At 52.6% G+C, this 23135-nt stretch overlaps 5 protein-coding genes across 5 annotated transcripts; 3 read left to right on the forward strand and 2 right to left on the reverse strand.

The window, feature by feature from the left end:
* Nucleotides 1-512: 512 nt before the first annotated feature.
* On the forward strand, nt 513-4298 carry ACET3X_005250 (uncharacterized protein; the record flags this gene model as incomplete). Its single annotated transcript, XM_069451434.1, has 6 exons — nt 513-577; nt 626-735; nt 789-1141; nt 1329-1608; nt 1663-2797; nt 2852-4298. The coding sequence occupies 6 exons, from the start codon at nt 513-515 to the stop codon at nt 4296-4298; spliced, it is 3390 nt and encodes a 1129-aa protein (XP_069307294.1).
* Nucleotides 4299-4666: 368 nt separating this feature from the next.
* ACET3X_005251 (uncharacterized protein) lies at nt 4667-5845 on the reverse strand (the record flags this gene model as incomplete). The annotated part of the gene is made up of 2 exons (XM_069451435.1): nt 4667-5568; nt 5794-5845. 2 exons carry the CDS (start codon nt 5843-5845, stop codon nt 4667-4669), a joined length of 954 nt encoding a protein of 317 aa, XP_069307295.1.
* A 285-nt stretch (nt 5846-6130) lies between these two features.
* On the forward strand, nt 6131-6841 carry ACET3X_005252 (uncharacterized protein; the record flags this gene model as incomplete). The annotated part of the gene is made up of 1 exon (XM_069451436.1): nt 6131-6841. The coding sequence occupies one exon, from the start codon at nt 6131-6133 to the stop codon at nt 6839-6841; it is 711 nt and encodes a 236-aa protein (XP_069307296.1).
* Nucleotides 6842-7239: 398 nt separating this feature from the next.
* ACET3X_005253 (mitochondrial 54S ribosomal protein bL12m) lies at nt 7240-8014 on the reverse strand (the record flags this gene model as incomplete). Its single annotated transcript, XM_069451437.1, has 2 exons — nt 7240-7575; nt 7799-8014. 2 exons carry the CDS (start codon nt 8012-8014, stop codon nt 7240-7242), a joined length of 552 nt encoding a protein of 183 aa, XP_069307297.1.
* Nucleotides 8015-8264: 250 nt separating this feature from the next.
* On the forward strand, nt 8265-22943 carry ACET3X_005254 (uncharacterized protein; the record flags this gene model as incomplete). The annotated part of the gene is made up of 1 exon (XM_069451439.1): nt 8265-22943. One exon carries the CDS (start codon nt 8265-8267, stop codon nt 22941-22943), a length of 14679 nt encoding a protein of 4892 aa, XP_069307298.1.
* Nucleotides 22944-23135: the final 192 nt, after the last annotated feature.

A 23135-nucleotide genomic window follows, 5' to 3' on the forward strand; every position in this document is an offset into this window, starting at 1 on the left:
TGGCACACGCAGCGACATTGTTCAGAAACACCAATGGCGATGACGCTGACAAGGGTCCAGCTAAGCCACAACCGTTTAGCGCCACCCAACGGTGCCGTGTCTCGTTCTGCTCTACCGTAGGCTCGACCAGAATCATGTCAAAGTCTCGAACGCTGCTTGACGCGAACCGTGAGTGTTCAGTGAGGTGTGAAAGCCGAGCATTGTCTTGCTTGAGCAAACAGTAGTTCACACGTGACGGCGATTAGCGGCGCGGCGCACAGACCCACCGGTCGGTCGCGACTTCCAGAAAACTTCCGCGACTCTCTAGCTGCCACTCCGCAAACACGACTGCAGCGCTTGCATTCCACGCCGCCCACTTGCCTGCGCCTGCATCGAAGGATCACACCAAACCCGGTCGCTTCTTGTCTGTCCTTTCTCTCTACGCTTTTAATGGAGTAAAGCCCGACATAGACGGCGATTCATCTTCTTACACGGCAGCCTTACCCGAAGTCGCGAACTCGCAGAACCTCACCATGGCCAACCCCGCCGCGGATCCCAAGGCGGCACCGCTCGCCGACGAGCTGAAAGAGCTCGCCCTGTACGTGTGACCCGTGAGTATCATCGCGACCAACACTAATATGTGCAGTTCGCTTCCAACAACCGTCTTTCCCAAGAACTTCTTCTGCGCCCTCTGCAACCAGCTTGCATTCGACTCATACAAACTCATCTGCTGCGCCAAGTCCATATGCTCGTCATGTGCGTATGCCAATCTCTGCGATGGGAGCATGACATGTGCTGACATGGTTTAGGCCAAGGAAACCTTCACTTCCCGACGACGTGTCCGTCATGCGACCACTCACCGCTCGAAGCCGAATCATGCACGGTGAACAAGTCTCTGCGCAACACGATGCGAGTATGGCTCCAGAAGCAGAAGAAGAAGGAAGAGGCCAAAGCCGCGGCACAAGCAGCTACCCCGCCCGTCGAGGCTACACCGGCCGCGCCTGAGGTACAGCCGGTAGGCGATGGTGTAGAGAAACCCGTAGACAGTGTTGAGGACGCACCCAAGGCAGAGGACAGTGTCGCTGAACAAGCTGCTGGTTCTGCGGAGAACGCGGAAGAGGCTGGACAGCGTGCCGACTCTGCCTCGGCCCAACCGAATGAGGTAGGTTCCCAATGTCTTTCCTTCCGTTTTCACTTGGCTGTGCTGGTACTGTACAATGAAAAGAAGAAAAGAAGAAAAGCAAAAGAGAGACCGTCGGGTGTCCAACAATTGCAAAACATGGTTGCCACACGTGCCAATGACATGAGATACTTTCAATTTCACCTTTTGCTTTTACTGATTGAGCTAGGACAATGCTTCTCTTGAGAACGACGCCGAGCGACGCGGTAGCACCGCCTCCCAGAACGTACCCAAGAGCACCGATCAGGCTGCTGTAGAGAGTGCGAGCGACGAGCAAAAGAACACGAATGGAGCCAATGGTATGATGGGCAACAATCCGGCGATGAACGGCATGCAAGGCCAAATGGGCTTCGCCTTTCCCAACCAGGGTGGTTTCAACAACGGTATGGCCTGGAATGGCATGCCCAACATGATGGCCGGCGGTGGCTGGAATGGCATGAGTCCCATAGGTATGTCTTTGCACTCTACACCATCTGTCCAGCAGGCGACTAACACCTACCCAGACTTCAACAGCATGAACGGCATGTACGGCAACTTTGGAGGAAACATGGGCATGGGCATGAACGATATGTCTGCCATGAACATGATGCAATATGGTGGCGGCTATGGCAATGGGTGGAATGGCATGGGCGGTGGTTATGGAAACTTCAGCGGGCCCAATCAGATGGGTGGCTATAATCAATCTGGAGCATATCCCGAGATGATGAACCAGTTCCCCAAGAATAATTTCTCAAACCAGAACCAGAATCGTTTCCATGCCAATCAAGGAGGAGCAAATCCTCAGCGAAACAACAGGAATGGCAGCCAGGGTAGCTTTGGTCCTGGGTTCCCGAATGCGCCTGGTCGTCCGGGTAGCCGCGGCGGCCCTCTGCAAAACGTACGTTCAACCCATCAACGAAAGCCACCGAACCCGTACAAGGGAACCGGTAAAACTTGGATATCAAAAACTGACGCGATTCGTCCTACGCAGCGTGACGGCCAGTCGCCTGATGGAGTCGCTAACACTGCCCCCGAGGTCAAGGCCGAGGGTGAGCAGCCGAAGGCGTCCACAGAGCCCACTGAGGAAGGTAAGGAGACCGGCGACGGTGTTCCGGTATCGACTGAACAGCAGACTTCTGCAGACAGCGCCGGTGCTGGCGTCGCAAGCGAAGCTGCTGGAGAAGATACTAACCACACAGGCAATGTTGTACAGGATGAAGCGCAAGATGGCGGTCTGAAGCCTATACAGACCGTAGACTCCGGCGATGCAGACATGCAGGAGTACGGCCAGTCCATGATGGGCCATGGCATGCCCTACGCCCAGGGAATGATGAATCAGTTCCCGAACCAGCACATGAATACACCGTTCGATCCCAGCATGAACATGAATATGGGATACAATGGCAACTATGGCCCTCGTAGCGCTCTCAACAACGGAGCGTATGGCGCTGCAACAGTTTTGACAGGCCAGTCAGTGGAGCCTATCGGTGTTGGCGTTGCGGGCGCGCCAACTGGACCACGTGCGATGAGAGAAGGCCGACCCAACACTGGGTTCTCGAGTCGTATGAACAGCGGGCGATATGCTCCACCGCAACCACCCAAGAGCATTGCATCTACCCAAGATGTAGCCTCTGGCAGCCCCCAGCGAAGAGTTCGATCGTGAGTAGATCTGTCTCAAACATACAGAATAGACAACAACTGACAATGGCACAGGCGATCTCCTCTTCGCGACGAGAGTATGCGCGTCAAGGAACGCTCACCATCGCGCTCTCGCTCAAGATCGAGAGTGAGGGACGACGAGAGGGACGAACAGCGCGAGCGGTCTCGTTCAGCAGACCGGATTTCCCGCCGTGATGACCGTGGAAGATCTGTCACGCCATTGGACGATGATTACGAGAGTCGCAAAGACCGCAAGCACCGGTCGTCACGCTACGACGACCGTGAACAGGAATACGATGATCGCTACCGCGACGAAAAGGGCAGTCGAGGTGACCGTACGCGCTCTGCATCAGCAGACTCCAAGTATCGTAGCAGCCGCCGCGATAAGGACAAGCACCGTTCATCGCGATCACACCGCGACCGAAGCAAGGAACATCGTCGTCGCTACCGCTCTCGGTCGCCTCGCGAAGAGGATAGATACGAAGACGAGGAGGCGTATGTTAACGGCGAGAAGGATTCGGATGGCAGCTCACGTCGCAAGCATAGGAGCGGCCGCGACCGATCACGCGATAAGGAGCGTGAGAGAGACCGCAAGGACCGTAAAGAGCGAGACCGCGACTATGACTATGATCGTGAAAAGGATCGCTCTCGCGATAAAGACAAGGAACGTAGGCGGCGCCGCGATCGCGAAGCTGAAGACGACGAGCGCGATTATGATGACGACAAATACCGCTCTTCACGGCGCAGCCGCAAGGACCGAGATCGCGAGCGACGGGACTATGATGACCGTGAGCGCAAAGACAAGCCATCTCAGCTGGAGAACGAAGAGGATATTGTTGGTCAGATGATGAGGAAACGCGCTGTATCTCCACCACTGAATGCACCGACGGGGCCTTCAGCGAATGGCTTCAGCATCAAAGGCCGCTCGAAGAACGCAGTCATGCCCCCACCGGCCCAACCCCCGACAGGCCCGCGAGCTTTCCAGCCACCCAAGGGTCCGGCTGCCGATCGCAATAAAGAGCGTAGTGCAGATGCTAGGGATCACCGTCGCAAGAGTAGTGTCAGCTCAGTGGCGAGCATTCCAACCGGTCCTTCGTCGAAAGAAAAGGAAACCTCCCAAGACCACTACGCTGCTGAACGAGAGCGAAACGCCCGCGAGCGAGACAGTCGTGAACGCGTTGAAAAACCCTCCGGCTCTAGCAAGTCCATCCATTCACGCATCTCATCGACATCTCGGCCTACTCTGTCAAGTAAACGCAGCAGGGACGATTTTGATGACGAGGCTCCCGTGCCCAAGGGCCCCAAAGCCGAAGTCAAGCCTCCTACAGGACCTGCGTCCCACCGGGACAAGCGTAGAAAGTCTGGAACAACAGGTGACGACAACATCGCCAACCTCTTCACAGCGGGTCTGCGCAAGAACGCCAAGGCTAGACGTGGGGGTGTAAGGACCGAGGGTGACGTTGAGCGTGAAATGATGGAGCGAGAGCGGGAGAGGCGCTAGGATGGCTCTTCTGACCTTGCGTGCATGAACATTATCAGGGGATTCCTTTGTGCTATGAAGACATGATTGGGCCAAGAAGGATTCGAGGCGGTAATGTGGATAACTTGGAGGATTCTGGAGGAGAGCTGAGCTGCTTCTCTACTTCTTTGTAATATACCCTCTGATGGACTGGACTAGCTAAGATAGGTGGAAGGGCGGGTGGATGCTGTATGCTGTGTCATTAGCGTAGGCTACTACCAATAAAAGACATTTTTGGATTGAACGGAACAGTGTAGCATAGCGAGGATGAGTTTTGTTCGTGGTATCATTTACTCGTTTACAGCTGCTTTGAGACTGAGCTGATGTCAAGTTACTCAAGCTCGAAATATCTACCGCCTGTGGTTAACAAACTCTCTTTGTTCACCACCCAGTCTCGAAGCTACGACGGTAGCTTCCCTGATTGCCTTTGCGACGGCGCCCCTCACGCCATCCTCCTCGAGTGACATGAGACCCCCGATGGTGCAGCCACCAGGTGTCGAGACCTTGTCCTTCAGCACAGCTGGGTGCTCGCCATTCAGCACAAGCCCTGTGGTTCCCCTCATGGTCTGCGCAGCCATCATCTGTGCCTCCGCTCTCGGCAAGCCCATGGCAACCGCACCATCTGCCGCCGCCTCCAGTATCAGCGCAAAGAACGCTGGACCTGAACCGCACAGCGCAGTCGCCGCATCCATATTCGCTGGAGGAAGGCTTGTAACGCGGCCAATTGAGCTGAAGACGAACTCAACGAGCTTGTACTGGGCCTCACTGAGTGGCGGATCCGAAGTCTGAATTACAGACATGGATTCCCCAACGAAAGACGCGGTGTTGGGCATGACCCTTACTACACGGCAAGCGTTCTCCGTCTTTTCAGGACCATCAGGGTACAGGAATGCTTCAATCTGCTCCCTCGTTACACCTGCCAGAATGCTGACGAGCACCTTGCCCTTGAGCGCCTCCCTCACACCCTCCTCACCCAATATCGTCTTGAAGCCATGCGGTTTGCAACTCAACAGGACAATGTCTGCTTCTTGAACACCCTTGAGGTTCTGGTTTGTGAGGGTCTGGAGAGGGAAGTTGTAGTGGCCGAGGGCTTTGCGGACGTTTTGTTCAGCGGGGGCCCATTGATCGCAGGCGATGAACTTGGAAAGGTTGGGGACGTCTTTGGGGGCAGAAGAGGGGTCAAGAGACGCTTTGGTTTTGGCGGAAGCTAGGGACGACATGACGCCGCCCATTATCGCTATGCCCATTGTTCCTGGGGTTGTGTTAGCGGGGCTTCGAGGATCATTATGGACGATTCTTGGACGGTGGAGGGCTTGGAAGTTGAATTATGTGAGATGAGGTTATTCTGAAACCACGCATGGCTCGCTATGCTTCTGACACAACCATGGGCTCCTTGGAGACTCAATCGCAGTGTATGGGCGGTCTCCTACCGGAAATAGTGTATGAAGGCGAAATAAAACAGCAAACGTGGACATACCTGAACCGAGAACGGTCAATGTGAGCGCCTTGGATTCCTCTGTACTTGCCATCTTGGATACTGTCTTGTGGATGTCTTTCTGGGTGGTGCTGGACAGATGTGGAGGAAGAGGACTGCTGAGTTACTGGAGCGCGAGATCGGCGGCCTTCCCCACGTTCACTTAAAGAAATCCTGAGCTATGACCATGGCCGACGATATGCGCGCGCAGCTCTCCAAGCTCTCCACTCGACGCAGACCATCGCATACCAAGACATATCGCTCCACACTACCCCGATCACCATCCCGACAACGTTACCGGCAAGCTCGGAGTAGCCAGACACCTTCTTCACCAATCGTCATGGCCGACCCGTTCGAGGTTCGTCAACGCTTCACAACGCTACTCTCCCACCTCAGCGCATCGCATACCTCGCTCCAAAAAGCCGCCTTCTACGCGCTCAAAAACCGCGAACTCGACGAAGACCTCCATTCTTGCATCCTCGAACAGCTCGAGCGCACCAACATGAACACACGCGCGAACATCATGTTCTTCATCGAATGCCTCTGCGAATACGCGGTCAAAGACAACAACTCGGGAGACCCCAGCGCGATGGGCTACGTCCGCATGCTGCAAAGAGACATCTTAGCGGTTGTGGAATGCGTCGTGGGCGAAGAAGGAGCAAACATCCGTGTCGTGCGCAAAGTCCTGAAGACCCTCGAGAACCTCAACATCCTTATGAAGGAAACCGTTCAGGAACTTGAAGCTGTTCTCAAATCAAGGGAAGTCGCGCATCCGTTCATGGCGACAGATTCCTCGGATCCCAAAGATGGTTCCACGACGCTGCCAAGTCGGAGTGGAGGGCAGAGGATGGACAAACGGCAGATTGAACAGAGGATAGAAGAGGATAGAGAGAGGCACAAGAGAATGAGAGAGAGTATCTGGGCGGTGCCGGGAGACGGGTACGAGGAGTTGGAGAAGTTGTGGGAAGAGGCTAGCGACATCAACGAGGACGACTATGTCACGGCAAGGGAAGATGCCGAGGAGAGGAGGAAGGTTATTGCTTTTGGGTAGGACCCTAGCAAAGACCAGGAAAGGATTGGGGCTTGGAAAAGGGCCAAGGCTGTTGCGGACACCGCTGCGGCGTCCCAAAAGACTGCAGTTGATGGGGACTCGGGAAATGATGCAGACGGTGAGAGTTCCAAGACGCTGTCGATTGGAACCGGCCCCTAGAATGGTGTGGGAGGAAGTTTACCCGCATTTCCGGCGTTCATGGGATCGATAAAGTCATTGTCACAGCATGAGCTAGGCGTTAAGGCAGAGATACCACGGGCTTGTCTCATGACGCCCACATTGTTATTGGAGTTTTGAGTATACTGAATACATCCATGGCCATTCCAAACATATCTGTACACGCCCACATGCAATGCTATGATACAGTGTCCGTCTCTTCCTCGCTTCTACACCAATCTCTACTCCATCACAACCGTAGCACCCAGCGCCTTGAGGGTCTCGACAATCTTCTCTGCCTCCTCCTTTGGCACACCCTCCTTCATCATCTTGGGCGCTCCTTCGACGAACTTCTTGCTGTCCACCAAGCTCAATCCCAGCATGGCCTTGATCTCCTTGATGACCTTGGGTTTCGCGCCGGCATCGAACTTCTCGAGCTTGAGGTTGAAGAGGGTCTTTTCTTGCGCGGCAGGTGCGGCTTCTTCCTCTTCGACGGGGGCTGCGGCTGCGGGGCCTGCACCTCCTCCAGGGCCAGCGACAAAGCCGCCCATGGGCATGTCGGGGATGTTCAGGCGGGTCTTTGGTTGGAACGTTAGCATATGAGCCGTATGAAGCTTTGGCGTGGTGGTGAAGGCGATCGTAATTCCACATGTGCCAGGGCCAATATCCAGCCCAGCAGACATGAACAGAACGAATATTGTGGCATATCGCGTTGGGTTTTCATCGCATGCCACCAATATTCGGTCGACTGCCCCCCACCGCCACCTCCACCACCTCTGCCCCACGCTGGTGTATCCGTACCTTCAGTGTCGATACCAGGTCCGCAGTCTCCAACAGAGTCAATTGGCTAATCTGGTCCACGATTGTCGCAATCTTTGGGTTGGTCGAAGCTGCCGCATCTGATTGCCATCTCCGCTGTATCCTCTGCTGTGTGGCGCCAATCGTCGGTCGTACGTATGCGGACTGCTTTGCGGTGCAGATACAGCGCCTGAGCGCGCGAGATGCTGGTGCTGCCATTGTGCGGGAGGAGAGGGCGTGGATCAATGATGATTGCACGTTGTGGTCGTGCCTGCCATCATGAGATTTTGCGGAGCGGATTACGACTAATCAGGTTACCGTCTTGGCGTTCTCAGAGACCCGCAAAAAAGTTAGAGAACTTCGAGGGCACCCAGACATCGCCGCCACAACACCACTTTCCGGGTATATTGAAGCGTCGAAACTATGGGAAGGCGCCCCGACCGCGAACCACGAATCAGACCTTGCAGAAATGGAAGGAATCAATACTCGCACGACCGGTGAAATGGTCAGTCTTAACGCGCTTGCTATCGAAGCGCTGAAGCCTGGATCGACGGACGACATTTTCGTTCAACATGGTGGTCTTCTCACAGAACTGTGCGCACGGTGGATACAGTCTGGCGCGAAGACCGACGCGAAAATCGCGGCTTTTGGACGCTTACTGCCACTTGCGCCTCACCTCGCGGAGCACGTGGAACGGTTTTTATCACATACCTCGAATTCGCCAGTTATTGGAGCCAACGCTGCAAGCCATGAGGACACAGCGACCCAAGACTCGGATCTAATAGAAGTTTTATTGGGAACTTTTCGATTTCTCAGCTACGACTGCAAGAACTTTACCCATTATGTACGACCACTAGTGCTGGAGAGATTATTTCACCACTCGAGTCGTGTTGTGCGATATCTGGCCATACGCACACTTTGCATCTACGCGTACACAGCGGATTATGCAGCCCAAGATATCGTAAAGAGCTTTGTTGGAGAGGGGGAGGTTGAAGGCCCATGGGAAGGGCAACAAATCGACTACCGATTCTTGTCGTTATGGGAAGAAAAGAGATGGAAGGATCTGCAGAAGAAGTTAGGTCGAGATCGTTTCACCGATGAGACTTATGCGATGGCCATGCAACAAGATCTGTCGCCATATACGGTCAACGTCAATGGTGTTCTGTTGCCTCGACTAGACGGTGCACCATCCCAAGAGAGGCCTACCGAGTTGGTCTCAACCGCCACTACAGAACAGAACCTGAAGAGGATTGCCCACGGACTTCTTCAATCTGGCCCAATCCTACTCACTGGACTTGCAGGCTCAGGCAAGACGCTTCTTACCCGCCATTTCGCATGGCAACTTAACAAGCTGGACAAGATGGTTACTCTTCATCTGAACGAACAGAGCGACGCGAAACTATTGATCGGAATGTACACAACTGGAGCCAAACCGGGAACATTCGCATGGCGCGCAGGTGTGCTTACTACGGCCGTTCGAGAAGGAAGATGGATCTTTATTGAGGATCTTGATCGAGCACCGAACGAGGTTATCAGTACCCTTCTACCGCTCATTGAACGCGGTGAGCTGCTCATACCTAGCAGAGGAGAGACCATACGAGCGGCACGAGGCTTCCGCATCATCGCGACAATGCGAAGCGTTCTCAACCCACGGGGCCAAGAGATCATACCCCGTCAGAGCATGATTGGTCATCGATTCTGGAAGTCGATTCCTGTGCAAATGCCACAACTGGATGAATTCCGCCAGGTGATACACGCCAAGTACCCTGCGCTGCAGAAACACCTTTCCGGCATCATGGAAGTTTATGCGCGACTAGTGGAGCTGTACTCAGATGCAAAGTTCTCATCCGAGAACGGTACCTCGCTTCGAGCAATGACACCACGAGATTTACTCAAGTGGTGCGACAGGATAGCGGTGCTTCTTGGACAAGCTGCATCTTTCAACAACGCGCAAAAGGACGACATATTCATGGAGGCATTCGACTGTTTTGCGGGAAGTCTCCGTACCGAGAGCGCACGCCTGAAGGTCATGTCATGTGTGGCTGAAGAGTTACATATCGATCCTCAGCGACGTGATCACCTATTACGGAACCGTGAAATCAAGCTTCAGGTACCATCGAAGATCACGGCATCAGGAACCATCCAGATCGGACGAGCAAGGCTATCCAAGCACAAGTCTTCAAAGAAACTTGGCTCAGGGCGACCATTTTCAACCAACGACTACACCCTACGGCTGCTTGAGAAGGTAGCTGTAGCAGTCGATCGCCAAGAGCCGCTTCTGTTAGTGGGCGAGACGGGTACCGGAAAGACTACATGCATTCAGTATCTGGCTGAGCAGCTTGGCCGAAAGCTGGTAGCTTTCAATCTGTCACAGCAAAGCGAGAGTGGCGACTTACTTGGTGGTTTCAAGCCTGTCAATGTACGCAGCCTAGTAATCCCTCTCAAGGACGAATTTGATGAGATCTTTGATACTACGTTCTCGAGAAAGAAGAACCTACGATTCATGGAAATGCTCGGGAAACGTGTCGCAAAAGGCGAGTGGAAGCGCGTGTGTGCACTCTGGCGCGAGGCACTGAAGATGGTAGATGCAGCCCGGAAGTCGCACGAATCACAAACGTCATCTCCAGACCCCGATGGCGGCCAGCCCAAGAAAAAGCGGAAGATGGACTCATTACCTGCCAATTTCCCAACCGCTCGATGGGAGAAATTTGCGACCGACCTCCATGATCTAGAGGCGCAGCTCTCCGGCGGTTCAGAGGCATTTGCGTTCTCTTTCCTGGAGGGCAATATTGTCAAGGCAGTCAGGAATGGTGACTGGGTACTCCTCGACGAGATCAATTTGGCATCTTCAGATACACTAGAAGCACTTACTGATCTCTTGGGTGGAGGTCCGGATGGAAATCCATCGATATTGCTAACTGAGACTGGCAACGTTGAACGAGTAGTCGCGCATCCTAATTTCAGGGTGTTCGCTGCGATGAACCCGGCTACCGATGTAGGCAAGAAGGACCTGCCGCCAGGCATCCGATCACGGTTCACCGAACTCTACGTTGAGAGTCCAGATGGTGACGAGAAGAGCTTGCGCAATATTGTCGAGAAGTATCTGGGTGGCGATGGCGCAGATCCAGCAATAGTACGAGTAGCGCGCGATGTCACTGCACTGTATCTCGACATTCAGAAGCTTGCCAAAGCCAATATGCTGGTGGATGGCGCTGACCAGAAAGCTCACTTCAGTCTACGGACATTGACACGAACACTTTCATACGCCAGGGATATTGCGCCTCTCTGCACCCTTCGTAGAGCCTTGTACGAAGGCTTTCACATGAGTTTCTTGACTTTCCTAGGCAAGGCTTCGGAAGACCTGGTAGCTCCGCTTATCACTAAACACCTGTTCCCTCAGAAAGCCTCCTTGAAGGCTGAGCTTGGCAAGCCTCTTCAACAGCCTTCAGACAGTCGAAACTACGTCAGACAAGGACACTATTGGCTTCGACAGGGCGTACATGATGTGGAAGAGCAGTCCCACTACATCATTACTCCTTTTGTTCAACGCAACATGAACAACCTCATCCGAGCCGCATCGACACGGAAGTACCCAGTATTGATTCAAGGACCTACCTCGTCCGGTAAGACAAGTATGATCGAATATCTTGCCAAACGATCAGGGAACAAGTTCGTCCGTATCAACAATCACGAGCATACCGACTTGCAAGAGTACTTAGGCTCGTATATCTCCGGCGCTGACGGAAAGCTCACATTTCAAGAGGGAATACTGGTGCGAGCGCTGCGCGAAGGCCACTGGATTGTTCTAGACGAGCTCAACCTGGCGCCTACAGACGTTCTGGAAGCCCTCAATCGCCTGCTCGATGACAATCGGGAACTTCTCATTCCAGAGACACAAGAAGTTGTTCGGCCACATGAAGACTTCATGCTTTTTGCCACACAAAACCCGGCCGGTCTTTACGGAGGACGCAAGGTTTTATCACGAGCCTTCCGCAACCGATTCCTGGAGCTACACTTCGACGACATCCCAGTAGAAGAGTTGACCGAGATTCTGCACCGCCGTACTATGATCCCGGAAACATGGTGTAAGCGAATCGTGAAGGTCTATCGGGAGCTTTCTACACTTCGACAGGAAAATCGCATCTTCGAGCAAAAGAGTTTCGCCACGCTACGAGACTTGTTTAGATGGGCACAACGAAAAGCAGACACAATCCAGGACCTTGCAAACAACGGTTACATGCTTCTTGCAGAACGCGTGCGCAAAGAAGAAGAGCGAGTCGCTGTCAAGAAGATTCTGGAAACCGTAATGAGCGAGAAGGGCCCTAAAGTGACCATCGATGAAGAGCAGTTGTTCAGTCCTGACAGCTTGTCGAACATTGAGGGACTCGGTAATGATGTGACCAAAGTCAATACTAATGTTGTTTGGACATGCGCGATGCGTCGCCTTTCTGTCCTTGTTGCACATGCTATTCGCAACAATGAACCCGTCCTGCTTATCGGAGAGACAGGTTGTGGAAAGACGACCGTCTGTCAATTGCTCGCTGATCAGTTCAACAATCAACTTCACATCGTCAACGCACACCAGAACACAGAGACCGGTGATTTGATAGGTGCGCAACGACCCATCAGAAATCGAGCTGCAATCGAAGAATCTTTGAGGGAGCAGATGCTCCAGGCACTCGCCAGAGTCTCGAGCGAAAGCCTACAGTGTGATCCGAGTTCTTTAAGCCCCGAAGAACTTATGGCGTTGTACGACAAAGTCATGAAAGAGTCGCCAGATTCTTTCACCGATGAGGTTCGCAAATCGATAGACCTCAGTCGAACCAAGGCCAGCGCCTTGTTTGAATGGGCAGATGGTAGCCTGGTACATGCGATGAAACAAGGTCACTACTTCCTTCTCGACGAAATCTCGCTAGCTGATGACTCCGTTCTCGAGCGTCTGAACAGTGTTCTTGAGCCTTCACGAAGTCTCTTGCTTGCAGAGAAGGGCCCTGTCGATTCGCATATCACAGCCAGCGATGGATTTCAGTTCCTTGCCACGATGAATCCGGGTGGAGATTACGGGAAGAAGGAGCTCTCGCCAGCTCTTCGAAACCGCTTCACAGAGATCTGGGTCCCCGCCATGTCCGACCTCGATGACATTCTGGAAATCGTACGATCGAAGTTGAAGCCTAGCCTGAACCACTATGCTGGAGCTATAGTTTCATTCTCACAGTGGTTCAACGACAAGTACAACACCTCCGTCGCATCTTCGATATCGATTCGTGACACGCTAGCATGGGTGTCTTTCATCAACGATATGAAGCACGATGATCCCATATTTGGTGTTGTTCATGGCGCAGCAATGGTTTTCATCGACACACTTGGAGCGAACCCAGCAGGCTTGCTTGCCATCTCTACCACCACGATCCAAGACGAGAAGGCGGCATGTCTGCATCACCTGAGCAAGCTCCTGGGTCAGGATGTCGCACCCATGTACTTTGGAGCCATTGAAATATCGAGTACTGAGCATTCCTTCCGGCTGGGCTCTTTTTCCATCCCCAAGTTTTCTTCAACAGCCTCGCAGGCGTCAAACTTCGCGCTCGAAGCACCAACAACCCGTTCCAATGCGATGCGTGTGGTCCGTGCTCTACAGCTTCCCAAGCCAATTTTACTGGAGGGCAATCCAGGTGTGGGTAAAACTACATTGGTCACTGCTCTGGCTAAAGCTATTGGCAAGCCTTTGACACGTCTCAATCTTTCTGAACAAACGGATCTTATGGATCTGTTCGGATCGGACGTGCCTGTCGAAGGAGGAGCCGCCGGTACTTTCGCTTGGCGCGACGCGCCGTTCCTCAAAGCCATGAAAAACGGCGACTGGGTACTTCTTGACGAGATGAACCTGGCGTCACAGTCCGTGCTTGAAGGTCTCAACGCCGTCCTTGATCATCGTGGTGAAGTCTACATCTCCGAGCTGGACCAGACGTTCCACAAGCATCAAGACTTCAGGGTCTTCGCAGCGCAAAATCCACATCACCAAGGTGGTGGCCGCAAGGGACTGCCCGCATCCTTCGTCAATCGGTTTACTGTCGTGTATGCCGACATCTTCCGTCCAGAAGACCTCACTCTCATCTGCAACAAGGTTTTTCCTAGTATCGATGAGCACGAAGTCGCTAAGCTCATTCGATTTGTGGCAGAGTTGGACGACCAAGTAGTCAACCGACGCGCGTTCGGTAATTTGGGCGCACCTTGGGAGTTCAATCTGCGTGATACCCTTCGCTGGCTGCAGCTTCTCACCTCAACCGATTTTCCGGGTTCGGCGCGAGACTTCTTGGACACTATATTCGCCCAACGCTTCCGCTCAGAGAGCGATCGCGCCCGGCTACGTAAGTTGTTTGAGAGTCAGTATGGCGTCCACCAACCACGCATCAGCCTCTTCCACAATCTGAGCACACAAGCTGTCCAAGTCGGCCTAGGCTTGCTACCACGCGACACTGCGGTTACGCGGCCAGATCCTATTTCAACCCTACGCGCCTCGCAGCTAGGTGCCATGGAAGCTCTTCTGGTCAGTGTCAAGCAAAACTGGCCAGTCATCATCGTGGGCCCACCCGGTTCTGGTAAGACTGCTATGATTAGCCAGTTAGCCGGCTTTGTTGGTACGGATCTGATCACCTTCTCCATGAATGCCGATGTTGACGCTATGGATCTTGTTGGTGGATATGAGCAATCAGACCCTACACGAGAGGTCCATCGATGCCTTGAGCAGGCGGAAGAGATCGTCCGGAGGCATATCGCGACGAGCACAAAACATTCAGCCATGCATCTCCAATTATTGGAACATCTCCGGGCCGGCTCTTTTACGAGCGACAGCGGCGGTGCAGTGCGATTTCTCGAAAACCTTGCAGGCATCAGTCCCGAAGCGTCTGAGCTGGCCCACAAGCTGCACTTGTCACTACAGGCTTCCCATCAACAAATCGACGGCGCACGTTTTCAGTGGGTCGATGGAATTCTTATCCGCTCGCTTGAGCAGGGCAAATGGCTCGTCCTAGACAACGCAAATCTGTGCTCAAGCGCTGTTTTGGATCGACTGAACTCGCTACTGGAGCCCAACGGCTACCTCTCAATCAACGAACACTCCACAGATGATGGCGAAGCACGCATCGTGCGCCCACACCCAAACTTCCGTATCTTCATGACTATGGATTCGAAGTACGGGGAGCTATCAAGAGCAATGCGAAACAGAGCTGTCGAGATATGTTTGTTGGAGCGCGATGATGAGGTTGTCCAAGACGATCGACCGGTGGTACAATATCCGCTCGACTCCGCCATGTACCGGTATCGCCAATTTCAAGAACACGAAGACCATCTGTCGGTCAGTCTGCAACATCGTTTCGAGCATTTGGGACTCCAGGACAATGACTTGTTGGCAAGTTTTACCAAGCAGACGCGACAAGGTCTTGTATTGAGTTCTGCTGCGCTACCAAACGGAACAGATAATGACGACCACACACAGCTATCCCCCGTGGTAGCCCGAGCAAGTGTCGAAAATCAGATGCAGCAATTTTCCCGGTTCCTGGAGACAACATGGGAGCCGCATGCGACGACGGTTTACAACAAGCTAGAAACCGACGAGGTGACAAGATTACGCTCTTACCATCCCTTGAGCAACGAGCTGTTACTCAACCGTACCGAAAAATCGAGGATTCTAAATGTCTGGAGTGCGTCCATGTACGAGATCATGTTCGATCTTTACAACATGCAACAGGCTATCCAAGACCTCCCATCCGCTCGATTCGAACGTCGCAAGGAAAAACAAAAGCTGCCAGCGTTCTTGCATGCATACTGGAAAGGCATAGTCAAAGTTGTCGAGGGATTTTGGAATGCTCTTCATCAAGACCATTGTTTCGATGTTGCTTTCCTCAAGCCCTTGCGGACGTTGTTCTGGGCCTTTCACGCTCTCACTACTGCCTCCACATTCGACCGTGCCACTTTCCAGACTTATCTGAAGATGCTGGCGTCGGCTATTCCCGCTACGACTGACGACTCAGATTCTGTCATGCAGTCTATGAGTAATACACTCTCCAAGCAGATCGCTGTGTTTGGATCTGACGTCCAACTCACCTCTGGCATGGGCATGGAACATATCTGGCGTGTTTTCAAACCGTCTACACCCACAACCCAAACTCAACTGAATGCTATCCTGGAGCTTGAAAGCTTGGCTGACAGACTTGATGCAATCATGTGGCAGTCAACTCTACGCGTGGATGAGATGGTACAGTTACGCGAAAGGGTCGCTAGCTCTTTGAACCTTGTTCGGAAGAATCAAGTGGATGCCAAAGAACTTGTCGCAGGTCTCAGTGCAGCGATTCATGACTTGGAGCAAAACATCGGCGAAGACAACATGTTGATCACTCCATATTTCGAAGACGAATTTGAGGGTCTCTGTCAGTTCCTGGACATCGCGCGCGACAATAATGATGCCGAACGAAACGTATCGCCTACTACAGCTGTTGTAGCCACCCGCGCAAAGGCAGCCCTATTTGCCCGGCGTGCAACAAAACTCGTAGATCTCGAGTTTGGGCGATCTTATCATGGATCGGAGCACTTCATCAAGTTGTATCGCCATCTTGGGTTGACACGCAAGTCAGCGAACGCTATGGTACTTCAAGGCCGATTCCACACTGCGGTACTTGGAAAACTCTTTGGTGTCGATGAAGTCCAGCTGGCACAGCTCGACCGATTCGAGACAGAGCTACAAGTACTTTCCCAGCAGTTGTCACTTGATGCTGGCCGTATAACGGAGGACCAAAGGGCTGCGTTGGACTTACTTTACAAGGATATTTATGATGAGATCATCTCGTCGCACTCCAACATAGTTGTTCAGGCGGCGAGTGGACGCTCTGTTATAGTATCCCCGGACGCTAATATTCCTGATGTCTACCGATCGACTCTAGAGGCTGGTATCGCAAGATGCCCTCGACTACCCGATTGCGTTGTCGACTCAGCAGCGTGGATCCATTTGGGTCTTTTGGGTCTGCAGTTGTTTGTTCCCAATTACCCACACGACCCTGCACTCAGACCTATGATCGAACGCGACATGTTCACTGCGGAGAAAAGTTCTCTCCAGAAAGCACTTGATGCACTGAGAGTTTTCCAAATTGACTATACTGGGCAAGATACAAGCTTCCGTATCCGACAAGCCGAGGAGGTGATCAACAACATGGGTCAGGAGCCGCCTGTGCCGGCTATCGTTCGTCCAACTACCTCCGAGCTCGATGATCTCCAAGGCGAGTTCACAAACTTGCTGAGCACTATTCAACCTCTTTTGAACCGGTCAATGTCAGTTCAGGAAGCCGCCCGTGACATCACTTTGCAGCAAAACATCATTCGTATTATCCAGCGCCTCACAGAAGGTTATCGAGGATATGACGACATCACGGATATCGCTGTCGGCTTTCTCTCTTGTCTGCAGATTGGCCTTCACCTGGGGCAGAGAGAAGAAGAGAAGACCGTACAGAGCAATGTCAGCAAGAGTTTGGCATACATGTCATCGCGGACGCCTTTCTTCGGTCGATCCGAACCAATGGAGAGATCAGAATCAGTGTTGCAGATCATGGAAGAAAGCCTGGGTCAGCGCGAACATGCTATCGATCTCAGGTGGCACACTTTGAACAACCTGCTCGTGTTGAACAACACAGATCCGGCTGCTATGACTACACCTACAGCCAGAAATCTACTGCATGATCTGTTTGCTAGCTTGTACGGTGATTGGAAAACCAAGCTAGTTCAAGACCAGGAAAAAGAAGCCCAAAACTCAAGCCTGTACACATATCGTGGATTGGATGACGACGAAGTCGATGAAGACCCGACACTGTTTCCAGACTACGACGCAGGCCAGGAGGACGAGATCAAACCAACCAGGCTGCCATCCAACTCTCGGGACTATGCCATCAGACTTGCCAACTTACATGCCGAGCTCTTCGCTCAGGGCAGGGACGCTTCTGACTCCGTCAAGGCGCTTCTAGAGTGGTGTGCTACGGAACTCAATCGCATATCGGGTGGCAAGAGCTACGGTAGCAAGCATGATGATGTCTTGCCAACTATCTATCTCGCGTTAGAGAAGAAGCTAAATGCGCTGTCAACCGTCAGCACAGCGAGAACCTACAATTTTTACTTCGATGCCAATCTCTCAGAAGCCAAGCGCCTCATCACACTTATCCATCGTATTCAGGCGCGCTACCGCCAGATTCGCAGTGTTTGGCCTGAACACGCGACCCTTTCAGAGGTTTTACGCACGTGCGACGAAGCACTTAAATTCCGGCATGTCGACCCCGTGGCAAAATTCATCACGAAGGCTGAGAAACTTTATGCTTACATGCATGAATGGCAGAGAGTTGCCAGCAAAGAGTACAGCACCGCGAATGTATTCGACGACCTTACTAAGCTTCTAGTCAGCTGGAGAGAGCTTGAGCTTACGACTTGGGCCCGACTCTTCGATATGGAAGAGGAGAAATACCGTGACGATGCCAAAAGCTGGTTTTTTATCGCATATGAGACCGTCATTGCTGCGTCAGAGAGCAGCGAGGATGAGAAGAGTCTACAGACCCATGTCAAGAACTTACTCAAATCATTGGAAGGGTTCTTCGAGGCAACCACACTTGGTCATTTCGAGCAACGAATCAAGCTTTTGGCACAGCTTCGCCAGCATGCCGCTATGCGCATGCAAGATGTTGATGCCTTCAGGACTGTGCATGCCGCACTTGACAATTTCCTCGCCTACTACTCGCGTCTTGGGAAGCCAGTGCACGAAACACTCAGCAAGGGTCGCCAAGCCCTAGAAAAGCAGATCACTGATGTCATCAAGCTCGCGAGCTGGAAGGATACAAACATCGAGGTCTTGAAGCAGAGTGCGAAAGCCAATCATCGCAAGCTGACAAAACTCGTTCGCAAGTTCAGAGCATTGCTGAATCGTCCTGTGTCTGGTGTAATGAACGCCGGCTTCCCAGATGAAAGCCATTTACTGCACGACATTTCTCTGGAGAACGTCGTCACTGCTACGAACCCTGAGGCGCTGAAACTTTGCGCAAACAGAATTCCTGGATGGGATGAAAGGCCTACTCGCTTCAAGAACCTTGCTGTCACTGTCTCGATGATGCGAAATCTCACAACGCCAAAGACCGCTGCTGTTGACGGCGCATCTTACATCAGCGAGTTCATTACTGACCTCTCAGGCTCTATCGTCGAGCTACAAAAGGCTACTCCCACTACGCTTACAGAGGAGAACAAAGCATCCGTGCAGCATCTCAAGACTCAGAAGCGTAAGCTCTACGCCGATACGATGAAACAGCTGCGGCAGATGGGTATCAACTCGAACCTGAGTGTGGACACGTTGGCAAAGCAGGATGAGCTTTCAACGATACTCTCAACTATGTCCCTGGTCAAAGGAGGCAAAAGCACTGGTCATGCCGCTGAGTATCACCTACACAAGGCACTCAACATCATGCCTCAAGTTCGCGCAGTTACTAGGGAACACTCTGGTGATCTAACTGCAAACGACGTCTCAAGGAGCATTGGATACTTGGAGGGCTTGCTGCATGCCTCCCTCCGGCAGCGCAATATGCTCAGCAAGGCTGCACGCAGCCTTGAGCTGATCAATGCGCCCATGGCGCTTGTCGCCAACCTGTGCCAACTGGAGCATGATCAATCCACTCTGGTGTCAGAACACGTGGATGTATCTGGATTCGTACAGCCACAGCTTCGCTGGCTCGCTGCCATGCTCCAGACCGCAAGCGACATAGTGAATGCGCAAGCCAGGCTTGGAAAGACGACAGAGCTTGATGCGTTGATCCGCGAATTGCGCGCCTGGACCGCCACTGCCCGAAGCCTTGCTGATGCATACGACCAATCGCCAAAGTTGCCACTCAACGTACAATCCTTTGCCTACCTAGAAGTCAACGACACCGTGAGAAAATTCTTATCTGAACTTCGAGGGGCGTTCAGCGTATCCATTACCAACAGCGACATCGCAAAGACCGTGCTTCGGCAAGTTGAACCGTTCATCTTCTGTTATCCTGTTGCCAACAGTGTACAATCTTTGGATGCTTTGCGCATATCGGTTGAGGCTCATGCCAAAGACATCCTCACTCTTCTGGATCTTGTTCTGGGTTCAATGCAAGACGTGGAGGTCGCAATGACGGGTATTCCTGCTTCAACGGATGATGCGTCCTGGCTCCTCAAAGAAGAACAGGCTCTTTCAGCTGCGCTGATGGCCTTACACGCTCCCCATATCAGTGAAACTTTACAGACGCTGCTCGACAAGATGCAATACCTTCATGACGATGCCAACTTACAAGGCATAGTCGCTTTGTTCGCTTCCGTCAAGCCTATTTTGGACCAATACGTGGCAACGCACAAGTATATCGTCAACCGTTTCGACGCTCTTCATGCATCTACTGCAAACCTGCTCCACCGCCTCTCGAAGTCGTTCATCCAAATTGGTACGCAAGGCTTCTGTCAACCTCCCGAGAAGTCAAACGATCCCCAGAAGGGCAAAGATGACAAACTTGAATCTGGTACCGGTCTCGGTGAAGGAGAAGGCGCTGAAGACATCTCCAAAGATATTGAGGACGACGAAGATCTCGAGGATCTAGCACAAGAGCAGAAGGGCGAACGTGAGGGGAGTATCGAAGAACAGGAAGATGCAGTCGATATGGGCGAGCAAGAGATGGAGGGTGAGACAGAGGAGGTTGGAGAGAAGGAAGATAAGGGTGACGAGTCTGGCGAGGAAGGAGACGATGATGCGCAAAGCGAGGTTGGCAGTGTTGATGATCTCGGCCCTAGTGCTGTAGACGAAAAGATGTGGGACGATGGAGGTAAGGAAGATGACGCCAAGGATAAAGAAGGAAAAGAAGACGTGGGAACCGAAGACCAAGAAGAGCAAGTTGCTGCTGAGAAGAAGGAAAATGAGACGAACGGCGAGGACAAGGACGAAGACGCTGAAGACGAAAAGAAAGAGGGCGAAGAAGAAGAAGACATGGAAATGGAAGGCGAGGATCAGGAAGAAAACGTGGGTGCTGGCGAAAAAGAGCAGATGGACCCCCACGCAAAAGAAGAAGAGACACTGGACTTGCCAGAAGATTTGAATATGGATGGTCAAGACGACGAAGGCAAAGAGGATGACGATCTTGGCGATATGGACATGGGTGATGATCTGCCTGAAGAAGAAATGGATCCTGAGGTCGATCCTGGCCAACCGGATACCATAGACGAAGACATCGAACCTGAGCAAGAAGGCGCGGACGAGAAAGATACGACTGGTCATGTTGAAGATGAGGAGCAGGCAGAAGGGGAGCAAGAAGATGAAGGTGACGAGCCCATGGACGACGATGACACCATTCCTCTCCCGGACGAGAACGTGCCAGAAGACGAAGTTCGCGATCAAAAGGATACCGACCAAGCCGATCCCAATGCCGAAGCTGGTGCAGGTACCGAGGCCAACGAGGAAGCGCACAAGAACAAGAACGAGCAAGCTTCTGCCAGTGCCGCGAACCAGGACGAAGGTCAAGAGGGAGAATCCGCCGAGCAGCAACAAGCACCGACAACCGAAGACGGGCAGCTTGGACAAACAGCCGCCCCAGACGCTGGCGGACACGGAGAACAGCCTGAGGAGTCGAGAGAGACGCAATCGTTCAAGAAGCTGGGCGATGTACTAGAGAAGTGGTACAATCAACAGAAGCAGATTCAAGATGCCCAAGAGAAAGATGAAAAGCAAGCTCAGCAAATCGACAAAGAGATCGATATGGCTGATGCGGACTTTGAGCATCTCGGCGATGAAGAACAACAAGCTGATACACAAGCACTGGGTACTGCGACAGAAGATCAAGCGAAAACTTTAGATCACGACATGGCGCTGCCAATGAACGAAGAGGAGGACAAGCTGCCAACTCGACCTGAAGACAAGGACGAAGAGATGATGGAGGCCGATAAAGACACCGAGATGGAGGAGCCTGAGATGCAACAAGATCAAGACCAAGAAGCCCAGCAGCCGCAGTCGAATGCGATGGAAGGCCTACCGCAGGCTTTTGTCGGCGAACAGAGACCCTTCCCAGACCAAGACGACGAAGACATGGCTGATGCTGTTGAACTTGACGAAGATACTTCCTCTTCAGTGTCTTCTGCTGATAACATCGAAGCCCAGCTCTCCCTTACTCACCTTGAATCATCCGCCATGGACCCCACGTCCGCACGTTCCCTGTGGCTCGCGCACGAAACGTCGACGCATTCGCTTTCCCAACAACTCACAGAGCATCTCCGCCTCATCCTCGCTCCAACTCTCGCTACAAAGCTCCGTGGCGACTTCCGTACAGGAAAGCGACTCAACCTCAAGCGCATCATTCCTTACATCGCTTCAGGCTACAAGCGGGATAAGATCTGGCTGCGACGCAGTATGCCAAGCAAGAGGAGCTACCAAGTCATGATTGCGTTAGACAACAGTGGCAGTATGGCTGACAGTGGTGCCAGCGGTCTTGCACTCAAAACCCTTACACTAGTCACCCGCTCGCTATCAATGCTAGAAGTCGGTGAAGTTAGCGTCGTGGGCTTCGGTGACGAAGTGAACGTCGCGCATGACTTTGACAAGCCTTTCACTTCAGAAGCTGGTGTACGCGTGTTTGAGCAATTCGGTTTCGATGCTAAAAAAACAAATGTCCGTGGCCTGGTTGACAAGAGTCTGGAGTTATTCAAGGATGCTCGACAAAAGGGATCAAGTTCAGCAGGTGAAGACCTTTGGCAATTGATGCTCATCGTCAGTGACGGTCTTTGCGATGATCATGCCGAGATCCAGCGTCTTGTTCGCAAAGCACAAGAAGAGCGTGTTATGATTGTCTTCATCATTATCGATAGCTCTGCCGCCGCTCCTTTCATACCCGCGCAACCGACATCTGACAACCTGGGTGCTCAGCCACCGGCGCCTACGAAGGATCAAGCAAAGACCTCTATCTTGGACTTACAGTCTGCTGTCTTTACGCCTGAGGGCAAGATTGTGAGGTACAAGTACATGGAGCAGTTCCCATTCAGGTACTACCTTGTTGTGAGAGATGTTAGGGAGTTGCCAGGAGTATTGGCTGGAGCATTGAGACAGTGGTTTGGAGAAGTTGCTGGAAGCGTCTAGTGGGACACATCATGCATGGTGATCGATAACGGCGCATCAAAAGGAGTTCAGGTTACTATAGGCGTTGTCGCATGCGTGGAGTTGCATTATGTTGGCGTTCTGGATCCAGATAGTGGTCAGTGTAAAGTAAAAAAGTACTGTTTCATGCATATTTATAACACATCTGTGCTTTCTTTCTATGACAGAGAGCTG

Source organism: Alternaria dauci, chromosome 4 (genome assembly GCF_042100115.1).
Source record: "Alternaria dauci strain A2016 chromosome 4, whole genome shotgun sequence".
Taxonomy (NCBI): Eukaryota; Fungi; Ascomycota; class Dothideomycetes; order Pleosporales; family Pleosporaceae; genus Alternaria; species Alternaria dauci.